Genomic DNA, 27,015 nt, shown 5'->3' on the forward strand with positions numbered 1-27,015 from the left:
AATTAATTCAAATAAAATAAAGGATTACACAGTAACAAGAGGAGCCTATAGAGAACCTATAGAGTTCATCTTGAAATAGCAAATATGTTTGGCACAACAATGCATTCAGATCACAGTTCTGTTTGCAAGATCTGCCAGACATGACAGGCAAAAAAAAAAAAAAAAAAAAAAAAAAAACAACATCTCATTCTTCAACAACACACCGTCCGACACTGCGCTGGGCTGAGGTACTGTAGCACTGGGCTGAGAATTTCAGCTATTAGCTATCGGAATGGATCAGTAGCAATCGGGTGTTCGGTGCCAAAGGGGGATGAAAACACTCACATTATTTTCAGGCATGTTTACTTTGAGCTGGCTTTGTTTAAAGTAGACTTTGACAGGCTGTATATGTTGCATCTAACAACTGATCAGTCTATTGTTTTGTTGTTGTTGTTGTTTACTAGCCCAAAAGATTTCCTAGTCTGAAAAACAGATGCTAACAGCTGATCAGCTCTGGCAGAATACATCTGAGTCATTCCATGAATAGGAAAAAAAAATAAATCTTAGTGCTTCCTACCTGTCCCCTTCAAAGTCAACTGATTTTTTTTAATTTATTTATTTATTTTTTTTTGGTAAATAACTTTAGCATATTTAATGAGGTCTTGTAAAATTTTATGTTTATACTATGAACATTTTCAGCCTTACAGGCCCTCAAATTATATCAGTGCATCAGTATTTGGCACTTTCAAATTTGTCTTTTTTCCCCAAAATGTTCATGCCTTCAGAAATTCATAAGTACAGGAGATATCCACGTGACATTTTTAGTGATGAAAAACACATGTAAGCTCTGCTAAAAACAGACACCCTCTGTGATAGGTGGCTGTTCAAAACAAATTAAAGCATCTGCTTTTTTACATGCATATTGACACCAGCCTCATCTTCAAGCTGTGATACCATTTGGAAATCAAAAGAGATCAGTGAGGTTACCAATCCACACTAATTTGCACTTGTCTGGTTATTTCCAGGTCAAAAATGTTCTACAAAATGCCCATATGGCACACCAGAGCTGGCTATGATGACTTCACAAACGCTCTTCCAATTTCCTGGCTAAGTGGATTCAGCGTTCACCCAGAAGCCCCTCACAGGTAATACAATCTCGTGTCTCACAACATTAAAATGAATCTTCCCTTTCTTTCCCTTGTGTCCTATTTCTACACCAGTTTTCATATTGCTGAGGCCCACATGCTCTGCCCTGGTGTTTGCTAATTTTGGAAGAATTCTGTGGGAACCTGATGGACACAAGGAAACATAACACTGCTTTTGCTTTGATATTTTAAAATTAAGAGCATGATGTGTTCTCAGGCAGGCTGTTCACAAGACAAATGCGTCTCAGTGATTTGGGGGCTAAAAGTGAGTGCACAGCATCCAGGATGTGTTCCTGTATTAGTATGTGTTTGTGTGTACTGGTCCAGCTGTGGGGGAGACAAGCTGCTCATAAAAGCACCCAGCTGTGTGTGTATGTGTTTGTGTGTGTGTGTGTGTGTGTGTGTGTGTGTGTTCCTGAGGGAAGAACAGTCAGGTCAGAGCTGAGATCAGGGGGATTCTACACATGCACATACAAAAGTGCACACACATATCATAACACAGCACTGTATGTGCATTTGGATGAAGACATCTAGATGAAATGTCAGCAGGCAGGCTGATCACACGGTAAAGCACAACAGGAAATTAGATTATTTTATCCAAAGTACCTCAGAGCATCCCGAGTGCATCATCTATTTTTAGCAAATAGAGCCATTCAGCATTGTTGACCTCTGTTGTCCCATGACACATTTTTCTGTGAATTTCATGACCTGAATGTACTGTTCTTTTGCTTGTCTGGGTGTTGTTTCCCTGAAGGGGTAAACAGTCTGGCTTCTACAACATAACACAAATTTTCTGGAAATGCTATCAAATACTATTAAAAGCCTGAATTTTCCAAAAATCCACAAACCAACAGAAAATATTTATTAAAAAAAACAAACTTCTCCATATATATAAGAAATTAATGAGCTAACAGAGCTGCGAGATCTGCTGAGTTCACCAAGACTGCAGAACAAGGGCTGTCACTGCCAGGTGCAGCCTACAGGAACAATCGGTCAGTGGTCTACTCCAGCAGTGCACGTGAGCATGTCTGTGTGCATGACCTTGTTTAATAATTTTTTTAAGAAACCAAGCACACGCACACACACACACACACACACACACACACACACACCTTCCACAGATAGAATGTAAATCTGTGGGAAACACTTGAGCAAATTTATAACTGCAGTATAACCTGATAATATATTAGTCCTTCCAGATTTTTATGGCATCCAACTAGAGGTAGGTCTCTTGGATAAAGTGACTTGACTGCATCACTTAGAACCCCACTACAGCCAAATTCCACCTGTTTCTCCCTCAACACTTCCCTAGATCGTTGCCTGTACTTAAGCTTTGCAACAAGAGGCTAGGCAAATACATCTGACCTTGGTGAATGGTGCACAAGTCATAAGGAGATTACACCACTGTAATAAAAGCCACTGAAGGGTATTAATAAGAATGTAGGCAGTTTAAGTGAGAACAAAAATGTATAAAGCAGAGTTGATTTTCCTCCCTTGATGTTCAGCTAGAGCAGTAGAACAAACGTCAGATCAAGGACAAAGCAGTCACAGGCTTAATTCTCCAACAATACCTCACAGTTAAACTCACTGTGGAACAATTGCAATCATCAGCCCAATGCCTTGAAAAGAGACTCAGTAAAGCCTGCACACCCAGAAAAAAAAGGTGGCCAGATGCACCCACAAAGATAACTTCTATAAAGAGCAATAAAACAGGATTGTTAAGAAGACACAGGCTAGCAGCATAAGGACTGAAAATAAACATAAACATGCAAAAACATTAACTGCATTAACTTTTGATGTAAAGGGCTCTTTTTCATTTGTTATCAATGTACTTCAGGGGAACTGGTGTATATTTATTAATGCTGCACTATAACAATGATTGTGATGGCCACACTGGGGATCCAGAGCAAATGCCTGACCTCTGCATGACAGTATCAGCTAAGCTAAAACTGTCATTTAGCTCCTTTCTTCCTCACTCGTCTGTCATGAGTGGCCCAAATCCATAAGCCATTAATTTGAAAAAGCTTATGGGCACCATAAGTAGAAATTCTGTGTGAATGTAATGTAATGCATTTGTATGTGAGTTTGCGTCACAGCCACTAACCTTTTCCTCTCCGGTCACGGCTTAGCCCGGAGGGATTATTAAAGCCGGACCTGTGGTGATTTCCAACAGCATGGCGGAGATGCAGAGTACACAGTGGTTGATAAAAATATCTGCCAAAAGCTTAAAGCCAGTGAGACTATAATGATTTGTTTACTATAATAATGGGTTACAGCATTCTGGTGTAATATAAAACTCGATACTTGATAAACACTGCACACTCTTAGAACATGAGTTCAGCAAAACGATGCCTCCCCATCCTCCTATATCAAACGGCAGCATCAAAAGCGATGCATTGTGCATCCCTCAAAGAGCTACAGCTGTCCACAGGATTCAGGAGTCAGATTGAGTGGATTAGCAGACCGGAAAGCAGCGCATGTACAGTACAACACCTGTAACTCCCTCATCTCAAACAGACAGATTTAGTTGAGCAGACTATAACTGTATCCATGAATAAATCATGCCTGAGTTTTTTAAAAACTCTGCACAGTGTTGCAATGACTGAATACTTTCTAAAGTAACTTTACAAAGTAGCACTTATAAATCAGTATATTTGTAAGTGCTATTTGTAAAATCAGGGTGCAACAATTGCAGGGTTTTTCCTGGCTCAAAATAAGCTTTCGGGGTGATTATGCATGTCAGCATGACTGAACCACATACAGTTAAGGTAAAGAGTCTCTGTTACCTGACATAACAAAGTCTATGTATATTTACTGATATTTTTGGACATTTGATAACAAAAATGTATTTCCAAGTTGAGTACATTAAACTCTACTAACAAAAAAACTTGCTAAAAATCATAACCCTGGTGATTTTCCTTTGGTGATATATCTCTGCATTTTGTTGTCATTTGTAACTCTCAATATACTGATTAAACACAAATTGTACATGATAAAAAACGTAGAGGCTTGCAACTGAGTTCTGAGACTCTGCAGACGTCAGAGGTGTGGATGTCTGTGTACACTACAAATGAAATGTGAAAATTTCAACATCATCAAGCATTAATTGACATGTATCCACCCTCAGAAACAGATCCCTGATGAAAAATCACAACTTTGTTGTTGCCAATTACAACAAGGCCATGTTTGCCTTCTTCTTTTTTGCCTACAGTTCTCAGAAATGTGTAATAGCTACGTGCTATTTTAAAATGGACGAAGAAATAAACAAACGCTGTAGAAAATATACAGTAAGAAAGTGGAATTTCATTTCCCACTGGGAGTGTAACAAAAACATGAAGAGCGCTGGGAACCAGCGACATGTTCACAAATATAATATCGCTGGACTTCCTTTCTGATCAAACATCCCTGTGAGATCATTTTTCTTTTTGTTTACTGCATGAATTAGGTCTGTGGTCCTACAGACACATAAATGCAGCCACTACATCTGAAAAATGTTCAAAACATTTAGCCCAAAGAGTATGAGAGTAATACAGCAATAGCAAAAGCAGAGGCCAGTTACACAACACATTACTGATGAATTACACCGATTCTTTCTTCCAGCTGCACGGGTGGATCGCAGTCATTGAACCTGAATGTTAAAAACAGGATTCACAGGTGATCACTTGCAACACCTGTCTAATGTTTTATCCTGGATGCTTATTTTATTCTCTTGTAATACGTAATATAAAATAATAATGTATAATATATAATGCTGGGTGTGGTCACTGGTCTCCCACATCTACAGTTCCACTCCCTGTGCTGTGCCTGCCTTTATCCCATTCATGAGTCAACTCATGAGCTCAGACTTGTCTGGTAGAAGCCAAGAAGTTGGTAGAGACAGTAATAAAGAAAATCATGATTCCACTGTGATCTTAATCTTACTTCTATAATAATTTAACCAACAGTTTTGTAAAGATGCTGAATTCCACTCATCAAGGTTCTTCAAATACAGGGAAAAAACATCCATCCAACCTTCGAGGAACCTTTGCTGTTCTGTAAACAACCTTCCAGATTAATTTAAAAGGCACAAGCGCTCAGAGGAAGTGGAGTGGAACACATGGAAGTTCCAACTGCACCCTTTTTACTGATGCTTTTCATTAGCATTAAAAAAAGCTTTTAAATGATGCATGAGCCTTCACACATCACATTTCTAACAAAACAAGCAGCAGATCTTTCAGCAATACGAGGAAGCAGCTGTTCATGTGGTCATTTATAAGGTCCCCCCACCCCACCACCCCACCTCCAAAGCTATGCTCAAAGTCCCGGTGAGGGTGGACAGTGACGTTAATTTGGTGAGACACTCTCTTATCAAATAACAAATCCATCCTGGCAGCGGACTTGGAGCAAAGCTGATACAAGAAAACACACAGACCTAAATTGTTTGTTAATTTGCACCGTCTCTGGGGAGACGGTGCAAATTAAGCAAACTGAAGGTGTGTTTGTTCACTTCTGTTTGGTGTCTAAGACCCAGTGGCAGTCAGGCGACAATAAAATGAAAGGTACACACAGTTATGTGGTTTTGTTGGAATTAATAAATATTTTCTTATTGGTAAACCTCAGATAACCTTTTCACGGATAGTAATAAATACTGCTGAGCTACTCCCTAGGGAGAAGTGACGCCAAATGTAACCTCATTTGTGTGCCGCTACTGGATAAATCCACAACAATGAAAAAAATGAGGGCCCACTATCTCACCCTGAGCACATCTGGCATTTGTCAGAGCAAATGAATCCAATCAGCCGAACCTCAGCCAGTTGCCCGGACATCCCAGCTGGGGAGATTACACTGCTCTGATGCACTGGCCTCGCCATTTCAATAACTTGAGCATCAAAGTGTCATTAGTTAGAGCCCGTAATACTGTTCTGATAGGGATGCACCAATCAGATACATATGTCAGATATGCATTCAATACCAACTCTGACATACTGATCTGTTCAATTCTTTCACTTTTTGCCTGCAGTAGATTGTAACATTATAGCCATTTAATTATAAACAGTGGTCAAATGAGCGGATGATGAAAAGTTGCCATGGGCAGTGCTTTCTATGTCCACATTCTCTCTTTTTGATTTTGTTTGTTAGGTTTGAAAATGACTGGAAAGCTCTTATTGCACGTAAACTAACATGTTTTTATTTTGATTTCTGTCCCGTCTGTCTCTTCCACTCTATATGCTCACGCAGTGAAACAGGGAGCACAGAAAGAGAGGAAAAGCACTCGCACTCATCAAATGAAATGAAACAAGTCCTAATTCGCCCCAGAGCCCCCAGAGCTAAAAGGAAAATCCCCATTTAAATAAACCTGAGACAAAGTAATACAATTATTAGTTGTGTTATTTTAAATTTTGTTCATTTGGGCTTATTTACTCACACATAATAGACATTTTTGTTTATCAATAAAAGGTCAGAAATAACAAGGAAATCTACAGATTTCTGTAAAATAAGATAACTGGCAACATGTGTATTCACACTCAAGGGGCTTTCTGAGCCAGGCAAACTGTACAGTTGCTTCCTCACAGTGTGGAACAAGGCTTATTAATTCATTATTAATATGGTTGCTGTGAAGCCCTTTAAGGACAGTAAATATGATTACAGCCAATGAAATCATACTTTATTTCCCCAGGTTCTAGGCTTATATCCGGTATCAGCTGAGATAAGCACCAACTGCTCTCTGTCTACATAACAAGCAGCAATTTTTAAATACACTGATCAAAAAATTAAAGGAACATGTTGTAATCAGAGTGTAGCATCAAGTCAATTAAACTTCTGGGATATTGATCTGGTCAGTTAAGTAGCAGAGGGGGTTGTTAATCAGTTTCAGCTGCTTTGGTGTTCATGAAATTAACACCAGAGGGGCAACAATAAGGCAACCACCAAAACAGGAACAGTTTTGCATGTGGAGGCCACTGGATTCCTCCTCGTGCACAGCAATGCCCGGCCTCATGTGGCGAGAGTATGTAGGCAGTTCCTGGAGGATGAAGGAATTGATACCATTGACTGGCCCCCACACATCTGATCTCCAATAGAACACCTCTGGGACATTATGTTTCGGTCCATCTGACGCTGCCAGGCTGCACCTCAGACTGTCCAGGAGCTCAGTGATCATTAGGAGCATGCCCTGTGTTGTTATGCATGCATACAAGCATGTAGGGGCCATACAAACTACTGAGTACCATTTTAAGTTGCTGCAATTAAAAAAAGAAAAAAAAGAACAAAAAGACTAGCCTGCTGCATCATTTTTTTCGCTTTCATTTTTGAGGTCTTTGAATTCAGCCCTCTGTAGGTTGATCATTTCCATTTCCATCAAGCGATGTAGCATCCTTTCATTCCTAACACATTACCCAGTCCATATCAGTGTCCAGGATGTCTTTTTCCCATTGAGATCTCAAAGCATTCCTTTCATTTTTCTGAGCAGTGTACTTAAGTTTCCCCATTTCAAAATGTATGTTTCACTCATTCATGCATTTGTTTGTTTTCTTCCGCTTCTCCATTTCAGCATTGGGGGGGACTGATGCCTGTCCCAGCTATCATAGGGCAAGAGGCAGGAACACCCTGGACATGTAGCCAGTCTATCACAGTCTATAAAATGCAAGTGCTGCACAGCATAATCATTTACCATGAGAAATACAGACTTACCCTAGCCAACATCAACTGTAAGAGCAAGGTTTCAATTCCCAAAAGCCTCTGATTTGCTTCAACAGCAAACACTACTAACAGCTATAGAATATGTTTATATCAGATGAAATGTTTGAAATAAATAAAAATTTTAGTGCATCCATAGACTTGACAGCAGGCTGTTGGTACTACTATTCTGTGGGAGACAATAAAAAAATTGAATTATTCATATAGGGCAGCATTAAGTCTAAATAAGCATCAATTACTCAAACTTGCTCATGTTCTTGCCCGACCCATTTTACTCATCTTATTTGGTTTGCATCCGCTAAAACAAACCAATAAAATGTAAATAAAACTTCGACAGAAAACAGGTGTACAGGTGTCCTGTCACATAAATAAAGGCTGATTTGCTTAGAATTTTATGCATGCACCTAATTTACCTGTGGGTTAATTGTGTGGAGCAGAAACATACACTACCTTGGTAAATAGTATACAAAAAAGCTTCTCTCCTTGCAGAGCTCAACACATCCTCCTGAGACTTTATTGGTCACCAAAAAAGTTAAATTGAAAGTTACTTTTTCCTCGATTCTCAGGAAGTTAATTAAACAGCTTCATTAACGTAAGGTTAATGTTTAACTACAGCCTGAGTCACATCTAAAAAAAATAAAAAGCTCTCTGAAAAGTGCAATAGCAAATTTTTTCTGCACTGCAAACTAACAAAGTGCCAAGTTATTTTTCAAGTTTAATTTAACACTACAGATGCTGATGTTCAAGCTACTCATCAGAAGCAGAAGCAGGTTTAGCAAACAACAAACCGCAACAACAACGTTTGTTAATCCTGAGGCGAGGGAAGCTCAGATTTTCTGTTCCAGAAAGAGAGTTAACTTCAACTCTGAGCCACTCACTGGGGTAACAGACTGTGAACCTGCTGTCAGGTTTTCTTCAATAAACTGAGTTTCTCCCTGACTCCTCCCCTCCTGCCGCACCTGAACCACCTGCCTGACACTCCGATTCATGCCTAAAGTCGGTATTAAAGCACATACTGGAGCAAAATCCCAGTTAAACTTTAGATGGCTATTTTTTTTTTTTTTTTTGCATTTAACATGAGCACTTTTACAATCCCTCAGTAGTCAATATATATGGACAGAGACAGTAATTACACCTCAGATTTATTATCAGCACAAAATAATTACTTTAACTGAATTATAACTATTACAATTATAATTATTTCCCATCTCATCTCATCCAGATCTGTTTTGGATCCATTCATAGTAGCTTATTTTGTCCAGACACGATCTGTATTCCTTATTTAAAATGGCTCATCTCTCCAAACTATACTGAAATATTTAAAACCTACATAAGCTCAGATATTTCTTATAATGCTTTTGCCTTTACAGATAAAACTTTACATTCACTAAAGACTTGGAAGGCTGCCCTGCCCTGTATTAACAGTAACTCAGTAAAACATCTCTACTTGTAGCTGTAACAGAGTGAACGATGATATAAGAAATTAGAAATGTTTTTTTTAAATCCAGTAATGGCAGAAACAATGAAATTCTCCATTTACGAAAGTAAAGTTGTTACATCCCATCAGTACATTAAATGTCTGATACTATTTGGAAAAAAGGAAATCATCATAAAGTGTAGCAGGAACTGTTTTTTTTTTTTATTTAATTTTAAAAACCTGGCTTGAGGGCAGATCTGCATGGATTCTGTTGATATCTGGGTAACTTATCACAGGTCCACCAGTAAACTGTCTTATCTGTTTCTCCATGTTTTTATCTTCAGTTTCTCTCACCTACATTGTGTCCCTGTTAGGTTACAGCTGAATAATTTGATTTTAAAAATGAAATGTAAAATTAGGATTCCAGCTTCATCTAATAAAAATCCAAGTTGGGTAAATGATGACCCCAAAGAGCATAAAAAAGCTATGTATTTTATCTCGAATTTCATACTGTCAGAGATGATGACAGAGTGGGACAAGCGCTTTTCTTCCCTCCAAATTTTTAAGGTAAACATCATGGTGAGACACATGTTCATATTCCTCGGTCCACTGGATTAAAAAAAGGAGACTCTGTTCTCTATTTATCCATTGCCATGGTGAGTCATGGTATCAGAGTTCCACTGAAGATGGCTTTCTCTCTCACGCACACACTTAACTCAGGGTGAACATACTCAGAGTGGATTGAACTAACTCAGATCAGCCTTCCTGGAACAAGAGTTGCCGATCTCAGAGTCAATCAACCCAGAGTTTAAGATCAGACTCAGAGTTTGTTGAACATGCTTCCTGGAACAGGGCCCTGGTCTCCACCCAGGAACAGCATGTTACACCAAAACACAAACTACATGATGTGACTTGAGACCACAAATTTACACTGGGCTGTAATAATTAGTCCATTTATCACACATTATTTTTAAATCTGGAAATGTGTTTCTAAAATTTATTTCACAGTTTCCTGACAATTTTTTTTTTTTTTAAACTGAATCAAACAATAACTGGCAGATTGACTTTTTAATAAAAATTGCTTTTAAATGAACCTGTAAAGTTCACTTATTAAAAATAAACTATTGCTTATTTTTGATTCACAGAAATACAGCTGTGGGAAATCATTTCAACTTCCCTGCTTGGCCTTGCATCACTGCACAAACAACCAAAAGTGAGAAATGAGAAATTGTTTTCTTTTTTTCCCCTTTCTTTCTTATATCCTCATATTATGCCGACACTCCCAGAATAGAACCTGCAGTCAAACTGAAAGCTATATGTGTGCAGTAGGTTGGTGTGCAGGGAATAAGTTGTGCTTCAAAAAAGGTCTGAGTGGAAACTCCATTTGAATGGCAAATGAGCTGGTTACTCCTGTGACCTTGGATTGCAGTAAGGGTTTGTCATGGAAAGTGTGGGCTTGCCCTTCTTTACATGCACATTAGCACAGGGTGGAAATATGGAAATATTTCAAATATAAATATAATAGAGAAGGTATAGATAATTGACCCACAGGAGCTGCAACACTGAATTTCCCCATTGTGGGACTAATAAAGGGATTCCTTATCTTATCTAATAACAGATAAACTCATATAAATGAGTGCCAGAGGCCTGAGGCTCGGAAGCACTTGATCATTTTCATGCCAAAGAAAATTACTTGCTCTTGATGCTTTACAACATAATTTCACGCATCTCACTGCACCTTTTGAGTAGTAAGAAGAATGCCACTCAAAGCCTTTGAATGCAGAATTAGCTTGGAGTTATATAAAATCAATTAGGACTACATAAACACTCAAGATGGGAAATAAAGTAGGACAGAGAAAACAAAATCGCAGGTGGATACCATGACAGGGTGATATCAGCTATCCGACACCACCGGATGCACAAGTTGTCTGACACAATTAGGAAGAGTTGTTAGTGCTCTGTGATTCTCCTGTTTCTACTCCAGCCTCCTGCCAGGTGAAAGTGGAAACAGAGCCCCGAGAGCTGAGGACGTGCTGCAGACATGCAACGCTGCACCAAGATATGACTGAAAGGCAGCCGGGGGGATTAGACAAGCAGCAACATTATCAGTACTCGACCCACAGGAGCGGCAAAGCCAGACAGAGTTTAAAATCCACAGCTTCTCCCACAAATCACCCGGATACAGCGGGCTGCAGGAAATCCAAATTTAGCTCGCCTCATCAGTCAGCGCGCAGTCCGGACTGCACTCGCATTGAATTAAACAGCATTAACAGGCTAAATGTAGAGTTTAACTTGGGACAGATGCGGGGGGGGGGGGGGGGGGGGGGGGGGGGGGGGGGGGGGGGCATGAGTGTAGCGTGTGGAGATGGAGACGCTGCTACCCTCACTACCTCTAATCCTAATTTATTACATAATAATACGCACTACTCGACTGCAGTCACGGCTGTCACTCAGCCACACACATACACAATTAGCAATTATGCTAGCCGCTTGTAATGAACCGCAGATGGTAGAGTTAGCTTTCCTTTCTGTATTTTTCTTTGTTTGTTTGAGCTTACCTTTGTTCCGCTGGAGGTCTCCCGGTACGCGGTCCTACGAAAGGAAAGGCTGGCTGTAAATATTTAAAAGCAGTCCTCAGGGGCGTGTGTCTGTCTGCACTTAGCTTCAGACGTTTCAATGTTTACAGACGTTACGTGTCTTTTGGTAGCGTCAATGGGTGATGACTCGCGGTTTCCTCAGCCCAGCGGCTTCACGTGGGTCCGGTATTAATGTCGGAAAGATTAAAAAAAAATACTTTGAGAACGGCAGTACGCCTTCAACTATCTATTTACTACCAGTCTTCGGTTTATTTGTTAGGCACCAGCGAGCCCAGTCGATTCTATAAGGAGTGTTTGTGTGGGGAATGAAGTAAAGGATCCGGAAATGCGTGATTTCCGGAATCGAATTTCAAATTAAAAGTAGTAAATATATGAAAATTGGTTTCATTTTTGGTTTTGTTTGTTTTTGTTATTCTTTATTTTAAACAAAAGTATCCAGCAAAGACGATTTGGGGTGTCCTACCTTCTTGTTTCTATTTTACCTTTAAAGCGCCCTCTGAATTACTTTGTCATAATATTTTAATTTTTTAAAAAAGCAATAATATTTTTATAACAGTAGTGTTTATTTAAACAACAGCTGAATTTGTGTGCCATTCCACTGGCTTTCTTTGTGACTTCATGTTGAAGACCAAATCGCAAATATCCCTTATTAGGTTTATTGCAGGATAAATTGGCCCAGCAGCGCCACATTTCCTCCCTACTCGGGCTCATTTTCCTGGCTTGGCGGAACCTGGCAAACGTGTCAAACGTGCAGTCGCTTTGGTGCACCCTCAAACAGATAAGAGTAGTGAGTGCCGTTGCTAACACTATTTATTGCAATTTAAATACAAAATACATTATTCAGTTCTGATCGCTTATAGCACATCACTTTATCTCCGGCAGGTTTTCGTGAGTAACTACGATCATAGTCTCGCCTGTGTGTTTTTGATGGGCGATGGTCTCCTTATTGAAGTACTTGATATTTTTAATGCCCCCAAAAAATAAATTGGAAATATACAATTTGTAGATGCATAAAGAACAGATGATTACTGCAGCGGTTGCAATCGAGGAACTGCAAGCATCCCTGCCTGGGTGCGCGGTGACATCTAGTGGTGTTTGATGGTTTGGGAGCGTTACAGAAGTGCATAATGCGACATGGAGAACATCTAGAGGCGCAAAGTGGTAACGGCAATGTTATTGATGCTTTCCTTTGGCTGTTTTGACCGTTTAAAAATTCATACATCACTCAGGTTTGCCGTTATGGAAGTTTCCCCGTGACCAAATAGTACTGCACCATTTACAACTATATTTGTATCTCGCTTCATTAAATACGTTTATCAGCTCTATTTCTTTATGTTACTCTTATGTAATCTTACCTGAAAAATTAAACGTGTCTCTTCTTTTCACATTTTCAAACTCTGCGCACAGAGTGGAGCGCACTTCTGTATGTTTACCAACCATATTAGTATAGTAGTTGTGTGGATATGCATACTCAGTTGTTACAGTTCCTCAGAGGTTTCAGATCTGATTAAAAAATAATAAATTGTGAGCTGATGGCAGAAATTGAATCACTCAAATTGCAAATCAAATGAGTGGAACCAGAAAGAGCTTCCAATTTAAATAGCTGAGTCTGCAAATCAGATATAGTCCTAGAAGCAAAACCATAACCAGCGACTCATCTTTCAGGAGGATGGCATCTGGACATTTCAGTGTCTCACCGCTGAGGCCTTACTCAAGCTTATGATCAACATGGGAAATGTTGATTATAACATCATCATCTTATGCTGCCTACTCTATACTCAAGGTGAAAAATTGTGATTCAGCACAAAGTCACAAGCTAAGGCAATTTTCAGGGAACATGATTAAAGCAACCACCAAATAAATGCAGCTCCAATAAAGACTGGGAAGCTATTAATATAACTGTCTGACACTGGTAGAAGGTCATTCTCACAGGGTTATATCGTGTTTTTTCCAGTTATTTGCAAGTCTCACAAGAAACCTGCATATCAAAGAGACCTGTGCCAACTGATGGATATCAATGAAAACAGTTTACAGCAGTATCACCACTGTTTAATATATTTTTCCCCCTGTTGGGCCACCAGGCCAGTACAAACATTTACTGGCTCCTTATATATTTTTACTAGCCCACAAAAATGCCACTTTAAGGAGTTTATATACTGCTAGCTTACGCTATATGAATACAGAGGAATTTATTGGTAGATTTATATTTTACATTATAGATCTGTTTCAGAAAAAAATTAGTAAGTAAAGCGTTAAAATAAATGTAGTTCCTCTTTACACTCACCTCTGCTGCAGGTATCGCTGCTGGAAAGAGAAATGAGACGGCTGCTGTCAGCTTGCAGCAAAGTTTGCAAGAATTCTGCCAAATTTAAAGATCTACCACTTTATCTGCACACAGACTGCTTTCTGCCTCTTAATTTAGCGGTGCTGTCACTGTGTGAAACAGATTAACGGTGGTGTAAAAACACTGCTTCACTTAGCATTTCAACTATTCATGCAGCGGATTCGATGGAGGGCTTTTATAGGTGTTTTAATGTAAAAAATTCTGACTGTAAGAAAAAAAAAAATTACTCAGTAGTGAGTCTCACTTTTAACCAGTTTGCTCCACAGGTGAATCAATCAGTGGAAACACCGTCACTGGCCCACCAGCTGGCACAGCATACTGTATTTTATGTTGAACCCTGAGTTTCACAGTGGGTTTCCGTTTAACTGTTAGTGTATTTACTTGGAAACAAAGGTGGGAAAGTCACATTGAAATGAAATATATGTGTCCTGCACATGCTCAACACCTCTCAGCATTGTGTCCCACTGCTACTGGCATTTAGTTTGTAGGATACTACCCATTCCAGGTCTCGGTGTAGTTATCCTCATTTGCCCTGTAACTGAAGCATTATTATGGGTCAGATTAAATTTTTATTGTTGTTATAATGGATAACTAACCTTACCCAAGTCCTGCTGAGGACCCAGCCACATGGTAAGAGAAATACAGTAAACTACTCTAACCAAAATACAAATCATTCTAAATGTCTTCTTGCTGTACGTTTGTAAACTCCCTTTCGATTATGTGCTGTGACCTGTCCATCATTAGTGTTTCTCTTCTCTTCCTCCTCCTCTGACTCTTCCCCTCCTGCACTGCCTCCTGTTTCCCACAATGCTCAGCGAGCATCACCACCAAGATGGCCGACGCTATGGAGGAATATGAGAAAGAAGCTGGCTGCGTCCCTATTCTCCATCCTGAGGTACGGTCCTTTAGGTTCACGGCTTCGCGCGAACACACGCCCGCAAACTAAACGCGGTGCCTCGCTCTGCGCGCTGCTGGCTTTGTGATTTCACCGTGCTTTTTTTTGAAAATCCGATGCCCCCTGCGAAACCACCGGTGGGGGGGCATCCAGCTAGCAGTGCTAAAGGTGCTAGCGCTAGCCCCCCTCCCCTCCTCCTGCTGCATAGCCTTTTAACGCTGGACAGATGTTCGTGTCAGCAGTAACGTTAAGTCAGGTTGTGTTTTGCCTGGAAATGACGGTACAGCGGGGAAACAAGGCTGCAGGCTCTGTTTAAGTTTGTGAGGGAGGAAGTGAGGTTACTGTTTAATCCTATACGACGTTAGCTTTGTAGCTGAGCTGGCTGGAGTCACGCTAGCTGCGATGATGTATGTTAAGTATAGGTGTGTATGAAGCTGTTGTGTACAGTCGGTTCTTATAATAAGTGAATGCTAACAGCTAGGAAATGTGCTCTGTGCATACAGCCAGCTAGCTAACATACAGCAGGAACAGCTGGGGTTGTCAGTTACGGTGTTTGTTAGGTGGTCATGTAGCTTTAATGGCTTTGGAGAAGCGGCTTCTGTCACCTAATATCATTAGAAATGTTAAGTTATTATTGGGGTGGTTGAATGTAACTTAATATATCACCGTATATACTGTGCCAGTACAGATGAGAGGTCCTTCAGTGTTTATACTCCACAACAATTCAGAGGGAAATACCACTTTTTACTAAACCACATTTATCTGACAGCTTTTGCAAGGCAAGAGTTTTCTGCATGTAAAACTTATGAAGACTTTGTTGTTTTTCTTATTAACTAGACCTGATATATTAGCCAGATATTGGTGGTGCTGGGCTGTTGGCCAGTAACATGGCCAGTGTTTATCTGTTGTGTCACAGAAGTTCAGCATTAAATAAGCATTCTGAGCTATTGTGTTGGGCCACAGCTGAAACAATCACTTGACTATTCAAACAGTTGATTGACAGACTGTTTTGGTAATTGTTCGTCATTTTTCATGTTAAAACATTTTATCGTTAATAAATGTAAAGATGTTCTACTTCTCTTTTTAAGTGTAAGTGTATTTTTAAATATGTCTGTGTAGGTTCTCAGGCATCCAGGTCATGATAGTGTCAAGAGCTTGAGAAAAGGCAGCTGGGCTTCTTTCATTTTTTTGAAGACATTTCACCGCTTATCCAAGAGGCTTCTTCAGTTCTAAAGCCAAAAGGTGGGGAGTCCCGGGTATTTAAACCACAGTGGGATTTTTCCCTTTGGAGGTGGTCGTTGACCCACTATCATGTGTGGCTCTGTTCAATAATGGTCATTCACAGTGGACCTAGATGGCCTCGACAGAACAGGAGTCAGCTGTACTTCTGCACCTAAAGGATAAAGTACGCTCTTTTGAGGATGCCAGTGTTCACATTTTGGACCGAGAAGACAGATGGTTTGAAAGAGGAGTAAAAGAGGCCGTCTATGTCCACTGTGAATGACCATCACTGACCAGAGATGGTCTTGAGATCCTCTCCCAGACGCCTCAACCCCCACTCATACTTTACTTCAGGTGACCTCAATGGGTCACACGATAGTGGTTTCACCTGAAACCCCTGATGGCAATGGGTCAGTAGTGGCTCAACGACCACCTCCAATGGGAACAGCCCCAGTAGGGTTTAAATGCCTGGGACTCTCCACCTTTCACTTCAGTTGCCCTTTTTTTTTCAAGCTCCAGAGACTATTTTTAAATAATTCATGTGTTCAAGTGTTGTGAAGCTGTCACATTCAACAGGCGAGGTTGAACTTATCAGGGTTTTTTTTGTTAACTGAGCAGTCAGTTAGTGCAGAAATGAATTGCAATTTAAAATACACTGTTAATTAATATATATATATATATATATATATATATATATATATATATATATATATATATATATATATATATATATATATATATATATATTAGGAATTTTATTTTTTATATACTTACAAATCAATTTTTTGGATTATATTTGCATTTACAAGCACTGGTATGTGCCCTTTTATGTAAGGAATATGAATAGTTCATCCATCCCTATATTTTTGTAATATATTATGATTAACTAATTATTTATTTTAATTGATAAAAGAGGACAATTTGTGACACATTTATCTGATAATAACTGAAGAAGTAATTGGTATTAAAGCCTTAAATCAGAAGCTTGCCTGAGTGGAATGTATTTGTACAACGTTTGTCTGTTTACTTAGATTTTTAACATTGTGAACCAATTTATAGCCAGCTTTAACACTATTTAGATTAACAGTTATTGCTGTAGAAAATCAAGTTTAAAAAGTGCTATATAACAATCAGGCCATTTAACATCTCATACCTCAGGGTAGCTGTACATTTTGTTAGTTTTTGGTTATTGAAAATAACCTGGTTGTCAGTTGTTGTTATCAGTGCTTGGCAAATAATCTGATTATCAGGGAGAGCTCAGTTGGGGCCATAATTTGCTTCACTGACGGATGGCTTGCTTTTTTACTCTGAACAGTCCTGTTTTTCTTGCTCGTTTGTAGCCAGCAGGTCAAGCAGGCAAGTTTACCCCCAGTCATGCTCAGTAAGTGTTAAAGCTGGCAGTCAAAAGAATTCATGTCTTAAATGTTTAGTGAGTCTCCAAGATGCTGGCAGAATGAGTTGATGTACCTTGGCTGGTAATCCAAAAAGTAAAATTGAAGTGCTGGCTGGCTTGCTAATCTTGTTCACATTTTTTTGTTGTTCACTTAAGTTCTTATTGAGTCAGTGAGAACTTAAGAGGCTTGAGAAGGCAAGTTGCCACTTTTGAATTTTTGCCACTTTCACCTTCACTTGTTCAGCTGACAACCCACTGTTATAACCTGCAATACTTTCTCTACATACTATAGGTGCCTTTCTCTCTCTTCTCAACAACAACATTGTGTCTACTTGGCACACTTCATCACTAGTTCTGTGTCAACTCAGTGATCTGAAAAACATGTCACCTGGTTTGAAAAGTATCCTATTACACAGTTGTCATTAGGTATAATAATTTAATTAAATAATTTTTTTCCCAACGTTCTTGCTGGTGGACCCAGTGACAGATAAAGCACAATAGTGGGCTGAGCAGGAAGGATGTTCAGGTGGTAGCGGGAGACTGGCAGTTTAATAAAACCACATGGCTAATAAACTGCTTTTGGAGCTGGAGGAGAGCAACTTAAGATAAAGTTACATAGTAATGTTTTGTCTGGTTCACCTTTATCATTGGAACTACATCCAAAATACTCCCAAACAAAGGCAGAGGCATTTTTTCCAGTTTGCTAGTCCCATGACATTGTTTCCAGCACCTGCAATTACTTTCATTCTCAGCTGTGCTACCTGTTTCACTAGTAGATGGACCTAGAAGGGACCTGTTACGCTTTTCCTTATTTTCTGTTGTATACTTAAAAATGGTGAATGCTCATTAAACATAGCCAAAGTTTCATCTGAGGTCAGTGTATGGACAAGCAATCCCTGCAAGTGAAAACCTCAGGCTTCAGTCTGCCCTAAACAACCTCTGGAGCTGAAAAATGACGCCAGCGCAGTGGCAAAAACTGCAGTTCCTCTATTGGTCACTTGAGGCTGGCTCCAAAAGGGAGTCAGGTCCCATAGAATTCCATGTTAAAATGCATGTTTTTACAGTTTGGTGCAAAAAGAGGGTTTGCCCTAAGGATAGTTTCCCCCTTCAAAATAACTCTGGGGGAAGAATTTTTTTTTTTCTTCTCACTCATCTCACCCATCTATGAGTAGCTCAACCAGTTTCTGCCAGACCTTATCTCTGCTAACTGGACTCACTGAACTGGATCTCACCCCCATGTTTGTGCTGTTGGTGTCTTTTGGAGCATGTTAATGGAATTAGCTGACATATAAACTGGCATGCTTTGTGGTACAAACATTCAAGATGTGTATACTTCAGTTTTTCCATCCATCCATCCATCCATTCGCTTCCACTCATCCTGTTCAGGGTCACAGGGGGCTAGAGCCTATCCCAGCTGTCATTGGGCGAGAGGCAGGGTACACCCTGAACAGGTCACCAGCCTGTCGCAGGGCCAACACAGAGAGACAAACAACCTTTCACACTCACATTTATGCGCTCATCCACACCTATGGGCAATTTAGAGTAGCCAATTAACCTAACCCCAGTAAGTGCATGTCTTTGGAAGGAAACCGGAGTACCCGGAGGAAACCCACGCAAGCAGAGAGAGAACATGCAAACTCCACACAGAGAGAGGGAGAGGCCTGGGCCAAGGTGGAATCAAACCCAGACTTTTCAGATGTGAAGGGTCTGCTTCAGTTTTTGTGTGTGAAATTCTAGCTGATATGTGTGTATGTGTGTTGCACATACACTTTATGGATGCAGGTCATTAACCGAGCTAGCTAGCATTTGCTAATAACTTGGACCTCTTGTCCAAGTATGATTATGTTTGGCTCCAAATAAACTACATAGTGGTGGCCAAAATATTAAGGTACTTGTGGAAAAGCAGCATGATGTGGTCCTCTTGGGCACACAGCTCCAGCTGTGTGTTTGCTGCAAGGGGTACCCAATCAAAAGGAAGTTGGGGAGGGAAGTTTGTTTGACTGGCTGCCTCAAGGCCCAGTATAAGATAAATGAGAATTATTTTGAACTGCGAATCATGCAAAGCTGCCTTTGTAGAGTTCAAGAATAACAACAAGGACCTGAAAATAGAAAGTGAAGCATCTGTAAAACTTATATCATCTGGATTTTTAATGTCTTGGTGCACTGTAACACTGTTATACCATCAGAGCTAAAGTAGAACCCTTTCAGATGCACTTATTATGTATGAAAGCTGTGTGGACTGGAGGGTTTGATTCGAAACTGGCTAAACTGACTTGAGTGCCTCATAATTTGCAGTGTGGTCTGAAGAATACATTTATAGACATTTAAGAGATGATAGACAAAAGCATCCCTTGAATAGATAAAAGACAAATGCCTTTGCAGCTGGTCTTTGTGTTGTTAGGATTACTTGCACTCACACCCACTGGTTCATACATTTGAATATAAACAGTGCTTTTCTTCTCCTTTGCCTTCTTGTGTCATAGATTGAATGCTTCCTCTCTGTGACACTAACAGTAAGGTGTATACTGCCATAATGAGCTTGCTCCTATTATTTGCAGATTGTGCTTGGAAAAGATAAACTTTAAAAACAGAAAATTCTCCTCATTAATGGAAATGTAATGAGAACCCTCATGTTATTTGCTCCCCTAACACAGTCCTTCCTGTGTGTTTATGTGGACCTGACTCAGAAGTAAGAGATCAGAGACCACTTTTAAACTAACTTAGTCTGAAATCTTCTGTGTTCAGTGCTGATGATAAGCCAGCATTATTATTTTATGCAGGAATAGCCTTCTGCTTCACAAAATGACCTTTGGCTTCACATCTACCTGTCACCAGTATTAGCTCCTTCATAAATTATGTTTATTTCCTTCATGCCTAAATATGCTTGACTTGGCTTGAAGTTGCCCCTCTCTTTTGCAGGATGCTGCTTGGAATCTGGGTCGTCCTGTAAATTGTCGAGAGCAGAATGAGACTAAATGTGTGAGGCATCAGAAGTTTGGTTGTATACTCAGAAAGGCCTCTCTGTTTTTTGTTTGCGTTGAATCTGCTCAGCATGGCAGTTGCCAATTTCCTCTCTCTCGAGGAATGTAAACAATAAAAGGACCTCTTATTTGAAAATTCAAATAAGTCTTTTGTCCATAAAAATGCACATAACGGTCAATGACATGCTCAGTCACTTGATTTGGGTTCACTTGCAGTTCTAACTTGGAAACTGCTTGGAGCCTTCTCATTATTTCCCTCATAAAAACAGTGTTTCTCCTCTGCCCCTCTTCCCGATCCATCCATTCAAACTGCGTCTTGAATATTGAATTAGCTCCTTGAAATGGCTCTAATTTCAGACTGAATTCAATTGTGAACTACAGCTGCAGCCAGAAAGAGGATGGACACAATAATGGTGCAGTCTAGTCTTAGCAAACTAGGCGTTGCAGATAAAATATGTTTTTGACTTAATGTACTTCAGATTAAAATTTAATTGTTGGGCTTATAGTTGGATTTGATTCCTTTTATTGTACTATTGTTACTGTAATCTCATAATACCTGCTTTTTTTCAATAGTGATACTGTCAGACATTTTTAGCCCACAGCACGTGACCGTCACCACCCCCTGCAGAGGTGTTGCCATATGTCCCACTGATAGAAGCCAAGATGAGGTTCCAACCTTAAATCAATAGCATGAGTGAAATGGATACTCGTAATATTATCACACCTTCCTCCTACCTAACTGTTGTATTCATCACAAGTCAGCAGCTACACAATGAAGAGGCTTAAAAAGGCACAGGCTGCAATTATCACTACAGTCACAAATGCCATCCTCAGCTTTTTTGATGGCAGGAGGGGGTGTGGGGGTGGGGTGCCTGCAGAGACAGTCCAGGGGTCAAAGGTTACCCACAGAAAGAGATGGTTCTGGAAATAGGGTTATAACATCTGGTGTCTGTGAGTCTAGCCGAGCCCTCTTCCCCCATCCCTCTGCTGACAGGAAAGCAGATTTTCTGATGAAGAATTGCACGCACTTTTCACCAACTGAATATCCAGGCTTTGAGATGGACATTTAATATCAGGCTTTTGTTTGTCAGCCAAACAGAGGGAAAAAGTTCAGCACAGTCATGATCATATTTGAATAAACTTTCACTTTCCGCAGCTCCCTACCATCACCCTTTTTTTCCCTCCTGGCAGTTAAAACTAAACTGTCTAGCACACGGGGTTGTTTAGATTATGTGGATTTGTCAAATGACCAAAACTTGGCAGTGAAAAGTACAAATGCATCCTGGCAGCTTTGACACTCTTAAAATAGAGAGAAAAAAAATAGAAGCTAGTCACCTTCATATCCCTGCTCCACCCTCCTCTTCTGTCCTCCTCCTCAACCTGATTTACCCTGTAAAACAAAGTATACACTGCTGATTATAGCTTGTTTTTCTTTCTTTCTCCACTGTTTTCACAGTGGTGTCATAGTTACCATCTCTTCTAGTGAGGATTTGTGATGTCTGGGATCTAGGAACCTGAGAGAACTGCCTGAAATGTTATGATAAAGTATGATTTCCTTTTTGAAACCCTAGACTAAGTCATATTTCCTGTTAATCCTACATTTTTTTTTTTTTTTTTGCATTTGATGTGTATGGCTGATGATATTCTTACTGATACTGGCTCAGATGAACCTTTGTCTTTATAATCAGTTTTGAGGCCTGGTTCACAATGTCATATGTTAACCCAGACACAGTAAAGAATGCCTTTTAATGTAACAGTGCGAGAAGAAGAAGAAGGATCTGAGTGTGTGGAGTTTGCATGTACTCCAGCTTCGTCCCACAGTCTTAAAGGCATGCATGTTAGGTTAACTGGTGGTTGTAAATGTGAGCATGAATGATTGTCTGCCTGTTTTTGTTAGTGCTGTGATGGTCTTGTGATCTATCCAGTGTATACCCCACCTCTCGCTCTGTGACAGTTGGGGTAGGCTCCAGCAACCCCTGCTACCCTGAGCTAGATAAGAGGCTAAGAAGATGGATAGATGGCAGCTTTGTTTTCAGAACCCCATAGGCTTGGACCCTATTATGGTATACCAGGGTATTAAGAAAGCCTCATGGTATCATTATTATTTTTTTATTAAACTGATTTGAAGGTGCCATGTTGAGGTCATGTGTTGTAGTGAACTGCATGAGCCCTTTGGGCTTTAAAAGATGGCCTCTGCGATTAGTAAACAAAGTGCTCTGGTCGAGTGGTTACATTATATCATTCATTTAAGTACTGCTAACCCATAATGACTATATGCAGTGGTTAAGCATAAACTTTCAACATGTCTCCTCTTTAATATCCATTATTGGCATTTGCTGTGTTTGGATCTAATCTCTCATATGCCTAGTTACAATGATTCCTATCACCAGCTCCTCAGCTTTTAATTCTTTTAAGCATAAATACCTCATATGAAATGCATAAATGTCCAGAGGATATGAACAAATAGATGCTGCTGAACACTGGAACAAGAAAACATCCTTAACGCTCATGCAGTTCAACAAAATGGTTCAGAGAATGCTGTTCAGTAGATGATCATGGGAACATTTGTAAATACATATATATTTTTTGTACAAATTTTACGTGGCTGCTTAATCCTGTTTACGATGACTGCTGGCAGGCTGCAGTCACAGTTGTCACTGGCAGATTTGCTCAGCTTTGGTGCTTCTAACTCTGTGAGTTGGTAAAAATATAGTAAATCTTGGTTGTTGTCTCGTAGATGTGCACAGCATGCTACTGTTTGTACAGATGACTCTATGGAAGAAGTGAGCTGTGTATTGTTCCTTAAATTGTTACGCTCTAGTGAGCATTTATATAATAATATAAAACAAAAATGATTCTGTACCTAGGTACCGTTCTCCTTTTCTCAATGGTGGCAGGCATATATGTGCAGTCACAGATTCCCATGACTGTAGGGAAGCCCAAGCTAAACTCTAAACAAGGTCATAAGCTTGTAGTCCCTTTGGCCCCTGAGCTCTTGCCTCAGGCTACCCAGCAGCTCCATACAGGTTTGTCATATCCTTGTGCCCCCCAGAGGATGCCTCATTATTTCTCTATCTTAAATGCATGTCAGCAGCAGCACAGCCGGAAAGCCTTGAATGGCAGTGTAAAAGTTGAACCAAATATTGAGATTTAAGGTGGTAATGTTGCTGTTACTCAGTTTTTTTTTGTTTTGTTTTGTTTTTTTGAGGGGGGGGGGGGGTTGTTTTTTTATTGTTTTAATTAAAGCGTGACCCCAGTTCCTGAGATATGATCACAGTTTAGATTCTAAATTTCATACAGAACTTGTTTAGCTGTTTTCATGTGATTTTGGTTTTAAGCAATTCTTTAAAAACAGTGAATAAAAAGCAACTTAGTTTAACATTTGGCTCAGTGAGATGAGTCTCACTGGCTAAAGCCTCTTTGGGAGCCTCTGTGTTTACCAGATGCAGCTCTCATTTCTGGGTGATGTAGGCTAATTGTGATTTCTGAGGCGTTACTATGGAGGCTAATTGAATGTGAGTAGCACAGTCACCACATCTATGTGACAGATTAGATCCTCAGCAGCTGCAGAACACAGTAAGCTGGTCTCCTGCTGCTTGTATTCTCTTTTTATAATTGAATACTGTGATTAGCTATTTAGGTAAAAGCCTAAGTGTTCTGGAGCTCTGCACTGTGTGTCTGCATTTCCAGGCGCTCTCCCCAGTTGTCCACTGCCTCTAAACTTGTTTCTGTCACAGTGGTCTTTTAAAAGCCCATTAAACTTGCTGCATTGGCCATGTTGCGCACAAGCATTGCATTGCCACAACTCGATACCATTTTAAAGGTGCAAGTACTTGCTGCAGTATTCTCCTGAATAATAGGTCTTGCCACTCAGACAAAACCTCCACATCAGACCCCCCCCCCCCCCCCCCCCCCCCCCCCCCGAAAAAAAAAAAGTTTTCAGATTGTTGCAACATCTCTTTCTGTATATTCTGTGAATCTCTGGCGGTAAAAACCAACACAGTCTTAGACCTGTCTTCAAGCTGCACCTGAGGTTACAAAAACTTTAGCCAGTTTCAAAATAAACCCTTCAGTCCATACAGCTTTCATATAGAATAAATGCATGTGAAAGGGTTGTCTGTGTAGGTTCTCAGTCATCCTGATCATGGTAGTCTCTGGAGCTTGAAAAAAAGGCGACTGGACTTCTTTAAGTTTCTTGAAGAAGCCTTTCATGTCTGAAAGGATTTTACTTAACTTCGGCCAGTATTATGGTATTATAAGCAGAGATTAAAAATTCAGATGGTATGAAATTCAATACAAATGCTTCGCCTTCTGTCTTCAGGTCCGTGATGTTATTCTTGGACTCTACAAAGGTAGCTTTGCATGATTTGCAGTTCAAAATGATCCTCATTTATCTTATACTGGGCCTTGGTATAGCCACTCAAATGAACCTAATTTAACTTCTCTCCCCAACTTCCTTTTGATTGGGTACCCCTTGCAGCAAATTACAGCTAGAGCTGTGTGCCTGGGAGGACCATATCTTGCTGCCTTTCCACTAGTACCTACTCAACTCGACTCAACCCAGTTTGGTTTTTAGGGTTTTCAGTTAGGTGCTAGTACCTGGTACCAGGTACTTTTTTAAGTACCTACTCAGCCGGGGTTCCAAGAGTGCTGAGTCAAGCCACAAATATGACGTCAACAGAATGCACGCCACCGATTGGCCAGACAGCGATATCACTAGATGTGTCATGAAAGCTACTTCTTCACAAGAATCAAACCTGCCATTTTTGAAAACTGGCATCCGCGAATGGCTACACACTAACCAACACAGACGTTTTTGTGCTTGGTGGCTGACAACAGAACCCACAGGAAGCTAGACGGAGTGACTTTGTGTTTGTGTCGCACACAAATAATGTCATTGGACTTTTGGGCCACCTTGTTGAGGCAGCACTCAATTGTAATGGAAAACAAACAAAACCGAGTAGAGTCGAGTCAAGCTGAGTAGGTACTAGTGGAAAAGAGGCATTACTATATCTGCCCTTAATGGCATCATACAGAGTCAAATTGAGCAAAAATGTCTGAAGTAGAACATTCAGAGCATAGAAAGCATTCAAGATTGACCACTGTGACATCACCCATTGGTTTTGGGCTCAGCATACTGAAGCTTCAACGTAATTTGAGCCAGCAGATGTGACATCCCTTTTGGCGTGGTGCTGTTCATGGGGGCGGGAATAGCGGGTATAATGGTCCCATTACTCTGGGACTGAATCACATAAGCTTTGCAAAAAAAGTTTTGACTCATATTGCCTGATTTGACCTCTTAGGATGACATCTTTATCACTTAGATTTGTTGCAAATATCTGCAGGACAGTTGTTGTCCTCGGTGTTATTAGTTCGTAGCATTTGGTGCTAGTCATCTAATTTCCAGCCCAAGTTTTTACTCCACTGCAAGTTTTTCTCCATATGTTTTGTGTCACATGTGCCCCTGTTGACCCAACTGTTGTGGGATATGGCCATCTGTTTATGTTTTTGCAGCTTGGTGAACCAGGCCAAACCAAAATTGCATGTAAGAATCAGTAAACAACTATTTATTTGTGGTATGGTGCCTTGGACCTTTTCCCAGTATGCCAACCCAATGGTGACTATTTTTATTTTATTTTATTAATTTTTTAAAAGCTTAAGGTTTCTATGACCTTGCGAAACACATTTTTTGGGCTTAACCCGAACATTAATTTGGTTGTCATCACAAAATTTCAAACAAATGCCTAAATAAGACAATAAAATTGTAACATGATGTCATTAAATGTCTGTCCACAAAAGATAACACAAAGCATGTGTTATCTCTGTGATCACATCTCTTATTTGATGATATGATGATTGGAGCTGAAACAATATCTTCTTATATTGTCTGTTCCCTAACTTCTCCTAGACGCTTTAGCCAGTCTGGATGTAACTTGCTATATAACGTGCCTGGGGTACCAGGATTATCAACATCTATGTAGCTTTGGGGAATGATTTTTTTATATAATACTCAAATTTTTACGTTTTATATTTATTATGTGTAGTAGCTGATCTCAGAATGAATATTACATGTATGTTACATGTACCTGTATGTTTTTAGTGCAGTAGCACTGAAATTTATTGTCATATATATCTATAAATTAGTGTTTATCAAACAGTGACTAATAGTGCCAGCAATTGATTAATTTATATAATGAATATGTATTATGTACGCCTTGATAGTACCAGGTTAGACCCCCTTTTGCTTTCAGATCATGTGGTTTAGATTCTGGAAACATTCCTCAGAGATTTTCATCCATATTGATGTGACAGCATCATGCAGTTGCTGCAGATTTGTCAGCTGCACATCTGTGATATGACTCTCCCAT

At 39.9% G+C, this 27,015-nt stretch overlaps 2 protein-coding genes across 4 annotated transcripts in view; one reads left to right on the forward strand and one right to left on the reverse strand.

The window, feature by feature from the left end:
- The window catches only part of osbpl8 (oxysterol binding protein-like 8), an 87,013-nt gene extending 74,892 nt beyond the window's left edge, over positions 1–12,121 (reverse strand). For all 3 annotated transcript variants that reach the window (XM_030719858.1, XM_030719857.1, XM_030719856.1), the window contains exon 1: positions 11,775–12,121. The gene's annotated coding sequence lies outside the window, so the exon portion shown is untranslated. The remainder of the gene's footprint in view (positions 1–11,774) is intronic.
- A 2,543-nt stretch (positions 12,122–14,664) lies between these two features.
- Positions 14,665–27,015, forward strand: part of zdhhc17 (zDHHC palmitoyltransferase 17) — a 37,768-nt gene continuing 25,417 nt past the window's right edge. Inside the window, exons 1-2 of the mRNA XM_030719937.1 lie at positions 14,665–14,787; positions 14,973–15,052. Coding sequence (XP_030575797.1) covers positions 14,990–15,052 — 63 coding nt within the window. The 5' untranslated portion in view covers positions 14,665–14,787; positions 14,973–14,989. The remainder of the gene's footprint in view (positions 14,788–14,972; positions 15,053–27,015) is intronic.

This window comes from Archocentrus centrarchus, chromosome 23, assembly GCF_007364275.1.
Source record: "Archocentrus centrarchus isolate MPI-CPG fArcCen1 chromosome 23, fArcCen1, whole genome shotgun sequence".
Lineage (NCBI taxonomy): Eukaryota > Metazoa > Chordata > Actinopteri > Cichliformes > Cichlidae > Archocentrus > Archocentrus centrarchus.